The sequence below is a fragment of the Medicago sativa genome, chromosome 8 (assembly GCF_051527215.1).
Source record: "Medicago sativa cultivar Bolivia chromosome 8, Bolivia_mono, whole genome shotgun sequence".
Lineage (NCBI taxonomy): Eukaryota > Viridiplantae > Streptophyta > Magnoliopsida > Fabales > Fabaceae > Medicago > Medicago sativa.
In genome coordinates, this window is record NC_140756.1 from 29337319 (window position 1) to 29355645 (window position 18327).

General features: G+C 35.3%; 2 protein-coding genes, 1 long non-coding RNA gene and 1 pseudogene across 3 annotated transcripts; 1 reads left to right on the plus strand and 3 right to left on the minus strand.

The window, feature by feature from the left end:
• Nucleotides 1-273: 273 nt before the first annotated feature.
• LOC146898204 (uncharacterized) lies at nucleotides 274-2152 on the minus strand. Its single transcript, XR_015023471.1, has 2 exons — nucleotides 2123-2152; nucleotides 274-789 (listed from the first exon to the last, which is right to left on the minus strand). It is a non-coding gene; the product is annotated as an uncharacterized LOC146898204 (long non-coding RNA).
• Nucleotides 2153-9435: 7283 nt separating this feature from the next.
• On the plus strand, nucleotides 9436-10526 carry LOC146898205 (uncharacterized; annotated as a pseudogene).
• A 954-nt stretch (nucleotides 10527-11480) lies between these two features.
• Nucleotides 11481-13405, minus strand: LOC146898206 (uncharacterized). The gene has a single exon (XM_085736102.1). The coding sequence runs from the start codon at nucleotides 13403-13405 to the stop codon at nucleotides 11642-11644; it is 1764 nt and encodes a 587-aa protein (XP_085592228.1). The 3' UTR covers nucleotides 11481-11641.
• A 1995-nt stretch (nucleotides 13406-15400) lies between these two features.
• On the minus strand, nucleotides 15401-17059 carry LOC146898207 (protein CASPARIAN STRIP INTEGRITY FACTOR 1-like). Its single transcript, XM_085731629.1, has 3 exons — nucleotides 16909-17059; nucleotides 16477-16532; nucleotides 15401-15787 (listed from the first exon to the last, which is right to left on the minus strand). The coding sequence occupies exons 1-3, from the start codon at nucleotides 16985-16987 to the stop codon at nucleotides 15647-15649; spliced, it is 276 nt and encodes a 91-aa protein (XP_085587755.1). The 5' UTR covers nucleotides 16988-17059; the 3' UTR covers nucleotides 15401-15646.
• Nucleotides 17060-18327: the final 1268 nt, after the last annotated feature.

The window sequence follows — 18327 nt, forward strand, 5'->3', positions numbered from 1 at the left end:
ATCATGTACATAATTCTCTAATTTTGTTGATTCATTATTTCTCGAATTGGTATTCGAGGCTAAGCCACCCTTTATTTACACTGCATTAGTTTTGCAACTCATAACTTTTTCCACCCCGCATCTAAACAGTTTTGGCAGCCTAGGCATTTCATTTTGAAGTTTTAATAAAACTAGACTTTCCACCCGTGCTGCCGCACGGGTCATTTTGACTATACATTGCAATCAAGAAAATGGTAAACGGAAGAGATTATACATCGTCAAGGAGATTATACATTTACTAAAAAAGAATTATAATCTCTTCTTTTTTTAACCAATCCTAAAATTACTACCATTGGTTCCAAATTACAATTGGTTCTCTTCATTGCAATCATCTAAACTTAATCAAAATTTTGCAAGTGCAAATAGAATCGACATTATACAATTGGTGACTAATTGATTCCATTAACAACAATACGCCCCCAACAGCATCAGACTGCGCAAAAACTAAAAGAACCCCACCATGAACATCACTTACTCCCCCGACATCAACATGTTGCGCAAACACATACTTGGGCTGTCCACAGCAGACCCTGCAGGAACAAACAGAAGCTGCTAACAGCACCCACCAACCTATACAGCACAGGTCATACCTCAACTCATCGTACATCAATCTATTGTGAGCTCAATTGATCAAGGGCACATCAGGTTGAGGCATCATGGGATAATCTTCTTCCATATCATGGCTCTGCAACTATATTTCAATTTCTGCCAATGCGTAACTTCGCAACTGATGGTCATCCAACACCAAATCTGCATGTTTGCAGGGAACAATAAGGAATAAGACATTAAAAAAATCAGCATATAAATTATAAACATGAACAAAGTTTCATAATATAAATCAGATCAGTTTCATATTCAGTGGCAGCACAGTCTGCTATCATCCTATAAGAACAACAATAATCACGTTGATTATTATCTGAATCATACCGCTATTTATTTTTTTCATATACCACAGCCTACATCTCATAACTGGAGCTTTCTGGTATAAGACATATTATTATTAAGACTGTTATTAAAATGTGCTCCACGTAAAAAAATATATATTAGTTACATGTTAATATAAAAATGATAACCTGATTCAGCAATTATAAACTTTAGTTGGCAATTAATACCACATCATCAAATTCATGTGCACGTAAAAATTAAGATAGGCATGGTCGTATATTTTATACTGCTTCGCCAACTAAATCATTAAAATTATCTGATATAACCATACTGTCAATTTATAAATATCAATTTCTTGCACATGAAACCTCAATAATAAAGAAAGGGAATTCTTAAGATATAGTCCACATATAGTTTAGAAGGTTATAGTATGTACCTTCGACACGTAGAATGCATCTTTGTTGATTTAAAACATATTATCACTTAAATGCTCCCAAGTCTTTTACCAAATAACCTCCGGTCGAGAGAACTGACTTGAAATTAAGAGAGACACGAACAATTTACGAAGATAACCGGCGGTGCCCCACTGAACTGCTTGGTTAATCGTGTCTATGAACTCCTTATTTTCATCCAATAGACCGAAAGGAAAGCACGCATGTTTAAAGCTGTCATACTTGAAATTTTCCAGGGTCTTAATTTCATCATACAATGTGGGACTCTTAACGTAATTCAGTAAAGTCAATACATTGAGACACATATTGACCGCTTCACTATCTGCTACACTTTTTAGTAGTAATACCCTTTGTGATTTACATATTTCTTTTAAAAACCTCCATAGGTTGTGTTCACAAACGTTTAAGTTGAGTACAATATTTTGACAAATTTAACATATAAAATTAACCAACATAAAAAATTGAGTACTAAACATGTCATCTTTACCGTTATTTAATTACAATGAGCTTTAAGCATATTGAGTACTAAACATGTCATCTATACAATTAGGTTTCATGGTCACAACATAAAATAAAGCTCATGTAAAGAACATATAATAGAGTGTAAAGCAAAGGAATCATTGAAGTTAGGCATTCAAAACAAAAACTCACAAAAAGCAGTGTCAGTCTAAGACCAAACACTTGATCTATGTTACTGTCATTTCTTATTAGATCTGAAACAAAAGAAAACCATAAGAAACACTTACCATTTGTTATTGCTTTTGCTGCAGACATATTTCAAACTCATGGCTCCTGCAATTGCAAAATGCAGCTGTACTTAGCAAATGCAACCATGTGTTTATCAAATGAAATTGTCACATACACATCAAACAGTGGAGGAAATTAATTTCAGGTTTAGTAATCTCAAAAACTAATCCATAAGATTACAAAATCAATAGAAAATAGTGAAAGTAAATATGTATACCTCTACATGAGCGTTCTCAAAACCTAATTCAGGTTTAGTAAGCTCAACAACTTTATGAACCTATAAAGTAATAGAGAAAAACACAATTTAAAATCTCAATTCATGAGATATCCTTTTACAAAAAAAAAAAAAAAAGAAGCCAGAAAGTTATGAAAATAAGCCACTACACTTCAAACAAAGCACAACAATGATGACAAAAATTATCGTGAAATCTGCAAATATGATTCATATAAAGTCACAAATATCATATATGTGACATAAAAGCATAAATATAAGACTAAAAATTGTTGTTCTAGATTTGCCATCAGTTTTTTAGATTGAGATATTTCCTCAAACATATCACGATCATAATCAAACGTCCTATAAAAGACAAATTAAGAAAGCAAGTCCACATACCTTTGAGCAAATAATTTGAATTCAACTTGCAATTTTCGTCAGTTGAACCAAAACAAACGACAAAAAAGTCAAAAAAAATTATATATATACATTAAACCAATATAGCTGCATTCAAATCATAAAAACAAAATGCATTATTGAGAAAATGAATATGGCATATACATAAACATTGAAATCTCATAGCAAATAAAAGAAGAACCATCCCTTGTCATCATATTCAGGGGCGGACCTGAACAGGTCCTGGTGTGGCAAGTGCCACAGCAAACCAAGCTGATTTTTTCAGTCACAAGCAAGCAGATTGGGGTTTTTGCTGCTGGTAGCAGAATTCTGTTTGTATCTGGTGGATAGTCATGTCCTTTTTTCTGCTTTTATGCCCGGTTTTAGCTACTGAGGGAGGGATGGGATTCATGTTTGTGTGGAGAGGTTTCTAGCTGGTGCTGCATGTTGTTTTGTTCTGGTTTAGTAACAGGATTTGGGGATCAGCAGCTATAGGTGCCGTTTTGATCCGTTGATCAGCTGGTTTTTTGGGCTGGCAGTTTTGTGTTTGGTGCGGCTTGGTTGGTTACTTGTTTTTCTTCGTCGAAGTGGTTGTCTGGCTTGTGGTGTGTAGCTGTTTGTGCTGCGCCTCTTTTGTTGGGTTTGGGTCGCTGTTCCTGTGGCTTTCCCTCGTTGGGAGCAGTGGCTTGTGCCTCACCAATATTGGGAGTCCAGATCCGCCCCTGATCATATTAATACCCCCATTTTAAAGAAATCAAAACATTCTATAACAAAACATTCTCATTGTACATATTATCTTATTTGACAGAAACTTACAATCAACAACAATGGTTCAATGGAATGGATAAAATCAAATATTTGGAGGCAAAGAGACATCAGAAAGAACACCAAAATCTAGTTTAATCATAAAAAAAACCACCATTTCTTTTGATAAAACAAAACCCCACATTCTTTTTACCAGTTTTCATTCTCAACAACACCATTGTTTATACAATTAAAAAAATGAATGTAATTTAACTTTAGTTCAAATGAAACAGAAACAAACCGAAATTTTTTAGCTTGAAATTAACAACAAATTATCACACAACATATTGAGATAGATTTAGTACCTTGAGAAATGAAAGTAGATCAACAAAATCAACGTGTTTTCATGGGTTGAAACCAACGGATTGAGATGCAGATGATTTTGAGATCTGGATTTGATGTGGTTTCTCTTTTGGATATCTTAACTCTCAACTTACTATCGTTGTGGTGGTTTACGATAAGGTGGCCGAAAGTGGAGACTATGAGGAGGAAGAAGGAGTAAAGAAGCGGGTAAGAAAGGAGAAGAGCAATGACTGAGAAACTGAGAGGCAGTGATACAAGCCCAATCCAGAAAGAGGTAATGAGCCCAAATAATGAAGAGCCATCCAATACCAATGCTAGTGAGGAAATGACTATGGGCTTTGGCAAGAGACAAATTCATAAACCCCAATGGATGGAGGACTTTATTTGCAATCCATGATTCTAGAAGTTGACTGACAACAAATGCAGCTGCTGCATTTTTATTCTCTGCTATGTTTGTCATTTCCATTTTTTACCTATATTTTATGCTGGTTAGTTACAAGGCTTTTTTTTTTTTTGAGAGGATGGTTAGTTACAAGGCTGTGAAGTACCAATCCTATATATTACAGTGTAATTGTCATTCTGTTTTATGCAAAATATTAATGAGAATTCTCTCTTACTGAACTCTTCTTTTCTTTCTTAATTTCTTTGGAGTCTACACTCACTCAAAGAGTGCAATTTATCAATCACTTAGCTGGCTAGGTGTATCATTGGTGCTTTCATCGATCATGACCTCCTCCGATCTTATGAGCGCCCTTCAAACAAAATTAGATTCTCAAGCCACCATGTTCCGAGACCTACTCCAATCATCTCTGGATTCTCACACAGATTCCATCCACAAAACGCTGCATCAACACCTTTTAGAGGTGGATTCCAAAGTTGCCGCAATCCATACTGATAGACCTACTCCTCAACCATCCTTGATTCCTTTGAATCATTCTTTGAAGTTGAATGTTCCCCGTTTTGACGGATCCAATGCTTCATACTGGATCATCCAAATTGAAGCATTCTTTGAATTTCATGAGACTCCGGTGAACTCGCGATTGCAGATCGTGTCGTTCCACATGGATGGTCGTGCCACAGCTTGGTTTCAGTGGGTGATGAGAAACAATCTCTTTTCTTCTTGGCTGGTATTTTTGGAGGCAGTTCGACACCGTTTTGGCCCCTCCACTTATGTGGATGTTGAAGGTGACCTCTCTAAGCTCTCACAAACTGGATCGGTAGCAGATTTTCAGGCTCAATTTGAAGATCTCATGAACAAGGTTACTGGTATTTCTGAATCTCTACTCATAAGTTTTTTTTATTACTGGGTTGAAACCGAATCTACGTCGCGAACTTCAGTTTCACCGGCCTGCTTCATTGATGGAAGCAATTGCAATGGCGCGTTCTTACGAAGCGCGTTTGGATGACGTAGTGACCCCAACAAAACCATGGCACCGTAACCCATCCCACAACCCGACCCAACAACCAGCTTCCTCATCGGCTAACCTGACTCCACCAGTAAATCCGAAACCCACAACTCAACCTCCACTTTTACCCACTCCATCATCCAATTTTCCCGTCCGTCATTTACCTTCAGCAGAGATCCGTGACCGTCGTGCTAAAGGTTTGTGCTTCCGATGTGATGAAAAATGGGGCCCTTCTCATCGCTGTCGAAGTAAAGTGTTGCTTCTTCTTGGTACTGATGAGGATACACCAGAGAGTGATTCAGAGGAGTTACAATCGGAGGATGTTGCCGGTGATATCTCTAGCCTTCATGCGCTTTCTAGTCGGTTATTGAACCGCTCTCTACGTGTTTAAGGGATGTATGGTGAGCAATGTTTCCAAATTCTCATTGACAGTGGAAGTACTCATAATTTCATCAACCCAGTACTAGTGGAGAAATTATGACTATCTTTGACTCGCTGTACTCATTTTCGAGTTGCTACAGGGTGTGGGTCCTCGCTGATTTGCCAATATTGTTGTTTAGCAGTCCCTCTTGTTGTGCAAGGTATTACATTTTCTGTGGATTTACATATGCTGGCTATCAAAGGTCCTGATGTAGTCTTAGGATTTCCTTGGTTAGAACTATTGGGAAAGGTCACACATGATTATTCTGCTTTGACTATGGAATTTTATTGGAATAATCAACATGTGGTGTTGCAAGGTGAAACTGTACCAGTTTCTCATTCTGTTTCTTTATTGCAATTTCAAGCCTTATTACATAGTGATGATGTTGCTGGAATATTTACACTCACCTCACACATGACGGAACCTCCAGAACCTAACTCCAATATCATTGACTTGTGCTCTGATATCCCTGATGCTGCAAGAGATGTACTTCAGCGTTTTTCAAGCATTTTCACGGCCCCCACTGGTTTACCACCACATCGATCTATCGATCATCGTATCCACTTGGTTGAGGGTACCAATCCCGTCAATGTAAGGCCTTCTCGCTATCCGTAATTTTCGAAGGCAGAAATGGAGAAGTTAATTCGTGAAATGCTTGAGCAAGACATTATTGTTCCTAATCATAGCCCATTTTCGTCACCAGTATTGTTGGTGCGCAAGAAGGATAACTCTTGGCGTTTTTGTGTGGATTACCGAGCATTAAATGCCGCAACAGTCAAGGACAAATGGATTTTATTACCGGCCTTCCTCCCTCTCACGGATCCACTGTTATTTTTGTTGTAGTTGACCGTTTGTCTAAATCGGCTCATTTTGGGAATCTTCATACTGCGTTTACAGCTTCCAAAGTGGCAGAATTATTTGTCTTATTGGTTGTTCGACTTCATGGATTTCCACGTTCCATTGTGTCCGATAGAGACCCGGTGTTTTTGAGCACTTTTTGGCAGAAACTCTTTGAGTTAAGTGGTACTAAGTTGACTATGAGTAGTGCTTATCACCCACAAACGGATGGCCAATCCGAAGTGGTTAACCGCTGCCTTGAGCAATACCTTCGTGCCTTTACGCAAGAGAAACCATCATCATGGGTTACATTATTACCTTGGGCAGAGTTGCATTATAACACCAGCTATCATATTGACTTAAAAATGTCCCCGTTTCAAGCCTTGTATGGCCGCACCCCTCCATCCATTCCACTTTACACTAGAGGCTCCACTACCATTGCCGCTTTGGATGAATCTTTGTTGGAGCTTGATGAACTGTTACACGTTCTCAAGGCCAATTTGTTATCTGCTCAACACAGAATGGTTCAACAGACCAATAAACATCGTCGTGACTTACAATTTGCTGTAGGAGACTTGGTACTGGTTCGTTTAAAGCATCACCGACAGATTTCAGTTCGACAGCAACGCCAGCACAAACTATCGAAGAAATTTTATGGGCCTTTTGAGATCCTTGAATGCCTTGGCAAAGTGGCTTACCGACTTAAGTTGCCACCAGAAAGTCGTATCCACCCGGTTTTTCATGTTTCAAACTTGAAACCATTTCGCGGAGCTGCGTTACCTTTCCCTCATGTTTTACCTCCCGACAGCATCTCTAACCAACCTGTTGAGGTCCCTGTAGCCATTGCTGACACTCGTACTATTTTGGTCAATGGTGTTCCACAACAACAAGTTCTCGTGCAGTGGGCTAATTGTCCACCGGATGAAGCCTCGTGGGAAGATTTTGTGCAGTTTCAGGCTGCTTTTCCGTCCTTCCACAACAACCTGTTGAGGACAAGGTGGTATTTGAAGAGGAGGGAATGATACAAGCCCAATCCAGGAAGAGGTAATGAGCCCAAATAATGAAGAGCCATCTAATACCAATGCTAGTGAGGAAATGGCTATGGGATTTGGCAAGAGACAAATTAATAAACCCAAATGGATGGAGGACTTTATTTGCAATCCATGATTCTAGATGCTGGCTGACAGCAAAACTAGCTGGGTTTTGCAAAAAGTGGTTGTGAGATTTGGGTGTTGCAAAAAGTGGTTGTGAGATTTGAATTTCAAATTCAAATTTAATGAGAATTTTTTCCCGCTAAATAGGTTTAGGGTTTGGTTATGCATATTGAACCTTTGGATTAGATATAAAGATATGCAGCAAGTTTATTCGAGTCCTTTGAGACTACATCTATCTTGTTGACTTAAGTATTTCATTAACTCAACTAAATTGCCAATTTCCATAAGCCTCCTACCTATATCCGCCATGACAATTGTATTAAAGCAATCAATCGACTTAAACTGAAACGAAGGATGGATATTAAAAGCTTTTTGAAAAAATCATCAACCAAAACCGTACTTTTTGAAACCTCAATCTTGGTGGTTTGAGCAGTGTAGCAACCTTGATTTTAGATTTAAGCGTTTTACCCTTCTGATCGATGAACAACGACAACAGTGAAAGGGGTGTGGATGCGAACAACATGTTTTACTGACTTCCACCAACCATCGACGACAAGAGTCCATATTGTTGAAAGAGGAGAAAGTGTCTAAACCCTAATGAAATTAAAAACATACAAACAAATCATGAATATTAAAAAAGTTAATTTTGAATAAATGATAAAACCATGAATAGAATAATTTTAGAATTTGCGTTCAATAACACAAAATCAATAAATTCAATCTGAAATTCACATTAATATTAATTTCGATATAATATTAAAGATCACTAAACACAAATTGAAAGGAATTTCTAGGGAGACACTCACGACGACAATGGCATTGTACAAGAAGGAAGTAATAGTCCATTCGCCACCTTCCTAAATTCAAGGAAGTTCCACTGCATGGTTTATTTGCAGGTGAAATTATATCTCGTTTACTTCATTTGTTGAGTTTGGTGAAAGAAAATGAAAGGTTAAGATTAATAAGAAACCCGCAAATATAACCTTTCTTCATTACACCAAACATCATATTGAAATCTAATCATTTCTCGATACAATCTCAAAAGCCAAACTAATAATCATTTTCAAAAGCAAACATATCTTCCAATCTTCAACATGGAAAACAAAGAATATATGCTTGAAAACAACATTAGATATTTCTTCTTCATTAGACGAGTCTAGTTCACGATTAGAGGTTCTTAACCAAAGATGTTTATCCATTCAAGCTTCACTTAAACCCGTCTCAATACAAAATCTTCCATTTTCTAATGCTGAACATGATATATACAGAATTTTATGATCCGTTTCAGCAGTCCTCAAGGTTTTTCAACATTTTAATCACTTCCAATATTCTATTTCGATAGACGCAAGTTCCAATTTATTTACATATGTCTCAGACATAAAGAAGCTTGAAGAAGCATTGAAGGTTCTCACTGACATTTGAAAATTAGCAACTAGTTGGTTTTAGAGTGTTTTTGTGTTCTTACAAAATAATAGTTAGTACCAATGAGTTTTACCCATTGAATATTAAAGAAATCCTTGAAAATATTGCAAGAATTGCAGGCCATAGAGGACAGTTCACGCCTCGACAAAGGAATTCTCAATATTTCCCTTGCAAACTACTCTTCACAAAGTTTTGATGGAGACCACTTTGCCTCTTCATTTGGTTTCATTAACATCACACAATGATCAGGAAAACAACATCGATAAACAAGGTCTGAAATTTCCAAGTTCTGTAACAAGGAAGTTACAAGTCATTGCCGAGAGATTAAATGCTACTAACAGGCTGGTGTCAAACTATGCAAGTTGAAGTTCAAGGTACCAATGCGGGCCGAAGTATGAAGACTTTGGCTTTAAGCTACCTTGAGATTTCAACGGGCGAGTTTGAAGTAGCACATGGAATGGAAAATTGTGTAGACCAATGAGGAAAGCATACGGAGTTGGTTGTTCAAAAACTTCTTGAGGTTGAATAGAAGCTATTTACTATAGTATTCGAGAAAATTGGTTCAAAGTCATGGATGAGTCGTTTTGCAAACATTGATATTGAATAGAAAAGACTATTTATCAAATTTGGAAGAGTTGTTACTAAGGAAAAAAAAAAACGACCCTTTTAAGTTGTTGAATTTGTTCTCGATGTTTAGAGGTTCGAATGCTGTAAGACTAGAATTGTTACAAAGAATCTTATTGCAAGAGTTGTTAATGGTACTAGTGAAATATTTTGGCAATTTTCAGAACAAGTGAAGTTGCAAAGACCAACATGTCCTCCCTCATATGGAAGTGTTTTTATATTGGTATGTGTTGTCACTGATTATTGCAACAAGCTTCTCAGTGATGAGTGTATGTCACATTTGAATAAGGTTTTGGAAATCTATCTTAGATTGAGAAATGAACAATATGAAGAGGGTATATTTGTGACTCAAATATGTAGTATAATTAAGGAAATTGCAATTAAAATTTGGATGATTGGTCAAAAGCCTAAGAAGATATCAATATACAGTATAATCCTCTCGGGATGTTTAGCATTTTTCTTTTTCTTTATGATGAATAATCGTTGTAATTTTTACAATTTTAGATATAAATACTTGGGAATATGATGAGAGATACTTGGTTAAGAGAACATGAACAATATAAAGAATACTATGCAGCACTTTATTTGAGAAATTGTTTGGGGAAATCTTCAAAATATTCTTTTAGTTTCATCTTATCTTCTGTGACTTGTCAACATTTGGTTAAGAGAATAAATGCTTTTTATCTAGCTGTTGATGAAAAATGCAAGAAGCAATGTAATTGGATAGTCTCTGATGAGATATTGAGGGAAAACATATTAAGAAGGAAGCATGATGATATCATTGTTGAGGGAAAACATATTAAAATAGAGAATGAGATTTGATCATTGTTTCAGCCAAAGATAAGGAAGCATGATGATATCATTAAACACATAGATTTGATCAGTAAAAATAAAAGAAGTTGGTCATTAGTTTCGTTTAACATTAGCTGGTTTATAGTTTTGTAATATGTCATTTTCGTTGTACACGGTAGATGGAATATTGATCTAATTTGCTACTTTCTTGAGTGTTTTATGTATCTTGAGATGTGTACTTCTAATGTTAATGTACAATAATTATTTATTACTCCCTCATATGTGCCAAAAACATATATCTCGGTGCTAGCTCTTTAATGTGTTTGGTAAGTACATCCTAATAAAAAGACTTCAAATGTCAGGTTTCGATTCCTAGACCGCAAAAAGATGCCACATTTCCATGGAACTTTATATTAATGAGCAATAGAGGGAAAACCATCAGGCATACACCGAAAAATATGGACAATTTGCTCTGCACCTTACTGTGCCCAGTGAGATAAACCATGGACATCCACTACACTACTCAAGCATGCAACCTAACTTGTAATCCTGAACATGAAATAAGATCCAAACGCTAATTCACGGTGTAGAAGAATACGAACACCAAACCATAACTTGCAAGTTGAATCAAAATAGAAATAACTTTGACTGCAAAATTGTTATGTTTTCAATTCCAACCAATGAAGCAGATCATATCCATAAATATCTACAGAATATAGTGGTCAATGAATTAGTTCAATTCGGACAATGATGTCTGCGATTTCAAATGTCCATTTTACGAGTCATAGTATAAGAAATCATCCGAGTATGTATGACACAAGAATGGTAATCGATGAAAGTAATTAAAGGCAAAGCAATGAAAGGCAATACAGGTTAAAACTCGCATTACACAATAACTTAAGCAATTATCATGCGAAGAGTGACGAGCATCTTACTTGCATCATTAATTTCTCAATAAGTTAAATCTCAACAACAACAGAAAAATAAATAAAAGCAATCCCAATTTCTCAATAAATTAATTCACAACAACAAGTTAAGCAATGATCACGCACAGAGTGATCAGCAAATAAGTGGAAAAGGTAATTTCTCCGAGAAGTAAAGCTAAAAAAAAAAAAAAACTTACATTTGCATAGTATCAATCCACTTCACTCAAGCAGACATCCGTGGAGCGAGAAGAGTTTCCTATTTCTGTCGCTCAAAGGAAAGTTGGGTGGAACATGGATCTTTCTCAATGATGGCCTTGAAACTACCATGGAGGCAACAACTTTAGCTTGCACATTAGGACAGCCATTCAAACTTATCTCTCTGAGTTGCGTGCAATTGTTTACCACGTGCATGACTCCCTTGTCTGTGATATAATCACATCTTAGCAGTACCAGTTGCAAAAGGGCAGGGCACCTATTTGAGATTATATAGAGTGCTTCATCATCCACTTCTGTATTTGTCAAGTTCAACATCTCAAGGTCGGGAAGATAAAAGTTTGTTCCAAGTGACTTAAGACTTAAACAGGTTAAGTCTAAATGTCTAATCTTACGACAACTCTCTAAAAGCGGACGAATACCTTCTTCGGTTATGTTTGAGGAACGACTGAGATGAAGCTGCTGCAGATTGGGGAAAAGGGCGGCAAACATGATGATATTTTGATTTTGTAAAGAAGTGCTAGCCAGAAAGAGAGATTTGAATTGAGGGTTTACAAGACGATCCATCAGAGAATTAGGTATGGTGGTTCCGTGGATATTTATGCAATTCATACTGATCTCGGTAAGTGAAGGACAGTTGGTAATGAGAGTAAAGAAAGTGGAAACTGTGAGCAAGCTACAATTACTAAGGTTGATAGAGAGAAGATCACCAAGAAATAAAGACAACTCGGCAACACAATGATCATTCAAAAAATCAGCATATTGAAGATCCAAATGTTGGATATGTTTCGACTTAGATAACAAAAATGAGATTCCAGAATAAGTATATCCAGGGCAATATTCGAGTACAAGCCTCCTCAAAGGAAGACTTTCCATTGCAATGGAGAAGAGGAATTGATCTGAGATACGAAATCCCGTCAAAAGAAGAGAAGTCAATCCCTTCAAACTCAACAAGGAGTCGATGAAATGTGAGGTAAGATGTTCCAAACCAGTAGTAACAGTACCTGTAATGGATAAAGAAGTCAATGTTGGTCTCTGGCGGAGAGCAAGAGCAACGCCTGCGATGGTTAATTGTTCACATCTAAGCAAGATGACCTCTTGGAGAAACTTGCAGTTGTTGAACAAGTGAAAAAGCAAAGTGCCGTTGAGGTAGCCATGATAAGAGAGATTAACCTTGCGGAGTTTGATGAGTGCTAATGAAAGAGCCTCTAGTCCAGTGGAGAACGTAGCATGTGTGTGATTAATGAACTTACAGGGGTAAGCGAGGTCGAGTTCTTCTAGCAAAGGAAAACAATCCGCAATGAGGTGGAGATCAGTGCTATTAATAGAATTAAGGTTGGAACAAATGAGGGAGGTCAAAGTTGTAATGTTCTGAGAGAAAGCTCGCAAACCATTAGCAGGAAGGGTGAGTTGGTTGGAGAGATTGAGCGATGTGAGTTTCAACTTTGGGAAACCGGAGATTTGGGTGAGAAGTGTGTCGAGGTCACCATAATAGTAAGAGAGATCGAGGGAGGTGAGTTTGGTGAACCTTTGTAACAGGCGAGGGAGGACAGGGAGGGTTGGATACAAGATAGTTAGAGAGAATTTGTGACGGTTGGTGACGGAGAGGAAGTGTTTTGAGGCGACAGAAAGAGACTTCAAACAGCGCTTACGGTGGTCATCATCGTCGTTATTGTTCAGCAGTCTGAACACACATTCCCATATATCATCCGGTAAATCTAAATCTGAAGAAGAAGAAGATTTGAGAGAGTTTATTCTCTGCTTTTTCATTGATGGTGGTGCCGTCGCCGAAGATTTGGGTGGCTGGGAAGTAGATTGATTTCAGAGAGCGATTAGGTTAAGTAGTTCGATTTTTTTCTCTTTGACTTGTGAAACAAGAAAAAGATAGATTCGATTCTTAATTTTTGAAAGGAATACACGATTTTTATTTTTTGAGTGAGAGAGAAGCAATTAGGTTTAGTTTTTTTTTTTTTTTTTTTACAAACAATTAGGTTTAGTTTTTTTTTTTGAAGGAACAATTAGGTTTAGTTAAAAAGTTGGATATTTTCCATATCCAACTTTATCAAATATATCTTTACCGGGTTGTGTTCGAGTCCGACTCATCTACTTTAGTGCAAGCTCTATCGTCTCCGGGCCATGGTGATTCGAAATTTTATGCTATTGTTTCTAGTATTATTTATCAGTTATCTTTACATTCCAACTTCGAGGTGAAGTTTGTTAGGAGACAAGCGAACATGGTTGCTCATAGTTTAGCTGGGGCGGCCTGTTCTTGGGCTAGTCACCGTATTTTGATTCTTATTCTTCTTGTATTGAACATTGGTTGATTAATGATAATAGTTAACTTTGTTTCGGTAAAAAAAAATGTGTATGTTAATGTTTATTTTGAATGGTTATTTAGAATATTTGCAAGTATAGTTTTAAAAATCGGACTAGTGATCGATTCGGTAAAGGTATAAAGCCATTGGATCACTAGTCAAACCGCATGATTGAATCGAATTGAACCAAATCGTTCTGTTATTTGACTCGATCTATATAAAAAAAATTGTGTTAAATTAGACTAAACCGCATGATTCGAATTTGTGTGTTTTTTTGGAATTTTTGGTTTTAGATTTGGGCGTTTTTGCTTCACTGCGTTTCTAGGGTTTAAAGATTCAGGCGTTTATGTTTCGTCACGGTGTTTTTGAGATTACAGTAATTCGGTTATGCAATTCCAGCATTCGGTTTTGCGATTTGAAGTTTCATGTTTCTGGGTTTGAGATTTTAAGAACGATGGAGGAAGAAGAATTCTTTGTTTTCGGAAGTTTTATGTTCTGGTTTTGTTCTTTGTTATGTGATGTTGTTGCTGCTCTTTGTTGCGTTGATGATTGTTTTGATTGTTGTTTGCTAGGTAGTGTTATTGACTACTGTTGAGTTGTGTTGTTGTTGTTCCATTAATGGGTTGGTGAAGGCATGAATGGCGATGGTGGTTTTGATTATGAGATGAAGGAAGAATAAGAAACTCTGAAGAATTGGGAAGAGGCTCATATTGTTGATGCGGCTATTTTCTTTCCTGGGTTGCAAACAATTTTTTTTCCTTTTTTTTTTCTTTTTAACTTTTTATTTAATTAATTATGTAAATAATTAGTTGGTTTTTTTATATTTTTAATTTATTAAATGCCACGTGGCGTCCATTGAGTGGCCACTTGGGTTTTGACCCGGTCAAAATAGAAGGGAGCCACTGAGTTGCAAAAGGGGTGAAGAAGGGGGGCTGGAAAGTTGTTTTTTTTAATAGGGGGCCAAAATTGATACGGAGCCAAATATAGGAGGTCAAAAGTGTATTTTAGCCAATATTAATCGTAGAATACAATGGCAGAAATTCTGGACCTTTAAGGCTTGAAGAAGGGGATGCCAACTCTAAATCTTTTCATGGTATGATGTCTTGGTCAATTCTAACATTAACATAAATGTTAATCGTGCTCAAGTCGAAGGGGTGTCCAAAATCTGTGCAATCTTGATCATTTTGTTAATCATTTTCACTCTGTTAGTTTGAACATTCGTAATATGGATAATTTTAATTTTGGGAGTTGGTGCATCATTTTTCTGAGGAATAAATTAAGAACACAGTGTGAAATTGTGATAGTTACAAAAGTTCTATAATCTAGTGATTTCTCAAATCTGAAAAATAATTTTGGAAAGCACAAGCAAACACTCAAACATATATAACATCTATAATCTCATTAATTAATATCTCTATATGTATATCAACGCATACAACAAAAATAGAGCTATAGTAATATATAGTGATATTAAAACTTAAAACACTCGTACATCTTCTATAATAACTCAAAATTATTATAGACTTCAAAACATGACTAAGCATTTATATTTATACATGTCTATATAATATAATATATATGGAGGCATATATTACACTAAGATAATTAAACAGTGGGTTAATTATTTATTTATAGTACTTATATTTTCGATACCAACTTCCAACTACATCAAGATTCTTTTTTTGAACGTATTCATTCAATTTGGTATGAGCTTGAAAGGAGGCTTAGAAAAAGTTGGCGATGGATCATATCGTCCATAATCTTTTGTATTAGCCCTTAGAAGCCTCTCATGGATGCTTCTTACTTCTTCCTCATTCATTGCCTTCTTTGCTGTTACCTATATCAAAATAATAAAACAATCATTAATACTCCTACATAAATAAGTGTTTGAAAATAAACGTAGAAAATTGGAAACCATGCTCTTGAGGCTTTGTTTACAAGTTGAGTTTTAGAAGGAGGATTTATTTTATTTTTTTTAAATTAAGGAGATTATAAAATGTTTTTAAAAATGAATTAAATGTGATTGAAGTAAGATACGATAATTTATCATATTATTCTTTCATTTATTTTCTTCAAGATATCAAAATATAGATTATCTCTCCAAAACAACCCCTCGAAAACCTAACTCGCAAGTAGATATCTTAATGATTTAACGAAAAATTAAAACAAAATACTCCAACCCATATACAAGATTAACTCTACCATATCTTTGTGTGCAAGTGAGTTAATAAGCCACAAATATTAATCAAGGAATAGATAAGAAAAGCTGAATTAAAAATAGGGCCTTCTATTTCATGAGTATTTTCAAATAGAAAGATAAGATACTGTAATCACTTAAATGTGGTAGTTCATGCGTTTTGCACCATTGATTGTTAGGTACAAGGCTCTAAACATGATGGAAAGAGAGACGTAAAAAGCTAACTTATAATTGGTTTTGTTCAAGTAACAAAATTTTTAAGAATTCTTTTTTGAACTAATAAATAAATAAAAGCAAATTAATACATGCAAATGAAGTGAATTTCCTACCTCATGGACTGCATTCACATCTTCATTTGAGATTCTGACGAAATTTGATGCTCTTCCTGCATATGTATTAAGCACACACTAGGTAACTTTTTCTTTCATCTAACATTTTCATATCTTATATAGCTTATCTCTATTCTCTAATACACATAATTGAACAACATGAAAAAATTCAATTTCAAAGATTAAAGTTATCAAGTTGATCACATGCCTTCCTTCAAAAAAAAAAAAAAAGTTGATCACATGCCTCCCACTTCAGAAGATCATGGAATCAAATCTAAATTAATCTATTACCATATATAATTACACTCTTAAACTAAGCTAAACAACATCATTAACTTTTATTAGTGTTATAATAAACTTAATTTAATATATATGAAAATATATCTGACACCATAAGATAAAAGGCTGCAAGAAAACCTTAAAAAAACTAACCTGCAAAAGAAGTTGTCAAAAGTGAGCCAGAAATGAGGAGGAAGATGAGTGTGAACTTCTTGAGAAACATGAAATCCATGTTGAGTAGTACTAGTTGGTATTTTTCTACATGTACTGTCACAAAACTAATGTTTCCTATGTATATTGCAATGAGAAATAAATTCCCCAAGTAGGAAGCCTTGTTGACAACAAAACTGAAGTTGACAGTTTTCTTAATTTTGTAATAATTAGAAAGCATAATATTATTCAAATGGAAAAAAGGTATATGTAGACCGCTTTGCTTTTGTTGGGGCACTAAAGTCTAATAAGTTAGTGGAATGTAACATAAATTAATTAGGATAATATTTGAAATCAAAGTTTAGTAGAAATTATTGTTTGCCCCCTAATAAGCTTTACAAACAATTAATTAATCAAAGTTATGTAGTGTACCAAACTTTTATTTGTGACAACATTTTTTCTGTTTGCTTATTAATTTTTTTTTCTTCCTGTTTTTGGACTAAATAGCTTTAAAAGCAACTTGCAAGAAGTTATGAATTTTGACATATCTCCCATCCTTTTAATGAAAAACCCTAGTAAAAAAAATCAACAATTAAGACACATTGTTAGGACCTACATGCTTTCTCAAAACGTTTTCTGCCAATTTTAATCATTTTTATAATCAAATCTTTATTTGTTAATATATTTTTTGTTTTGTGAATGACAAATATTTATTTATTAAACGTTATATTAATATTTTTCTTCCTTGTCACAATTTGAACCATGAATCTTTAATCCCTTGATTCAACTAAAATCTTTGTTAGTGATTAGAGTTTGATTCTCAAGCGGGTCCCTTTAATATGGGTCGTAAAAATTGTCCCATAGATGAACCCAGGGGCGGATCCAGGTGTAGTTGAGGATGTGCACCTGCACACCCTGGAATCTTGCTATTTGCACCAATATTTCTATTTGTGCAAGACTTACGCGTATGAGATTATTGGCGTACTTATTAGAAATATCATTCCAGTCATTTTTTTACTTTTATTGTTATTAAATGTTGTTAATTATCCATAAGTGGACTTTTAATGTTGATCTTTAATTTGGTAGACTTTTGTTTTTCCATAAAAGCCAAAAGCGCAAAACATGGGTAGTAATCTCTAAGGCTAATACTACATCAATTACTCATCCACTGCATTTGAGTTTTTTTTAGAGAACAAATGCATTTGATATTACATGCAAATAAAATGTAAACTAGTATTTGTCAAAAAAAAAAATGTAAACTAGTAAAAACAAAATCTTTCAACTATGTAATTCCTGGTCATATTTTTATTCTTTTTCTTTTGATTTTAAACCATATGACTAATTGTATATAATGTAAATGACACTCTTTTGAATTCATAGTGATAAATACTTTTTTATTCGAGAGGTCCTAGTGATAAATAC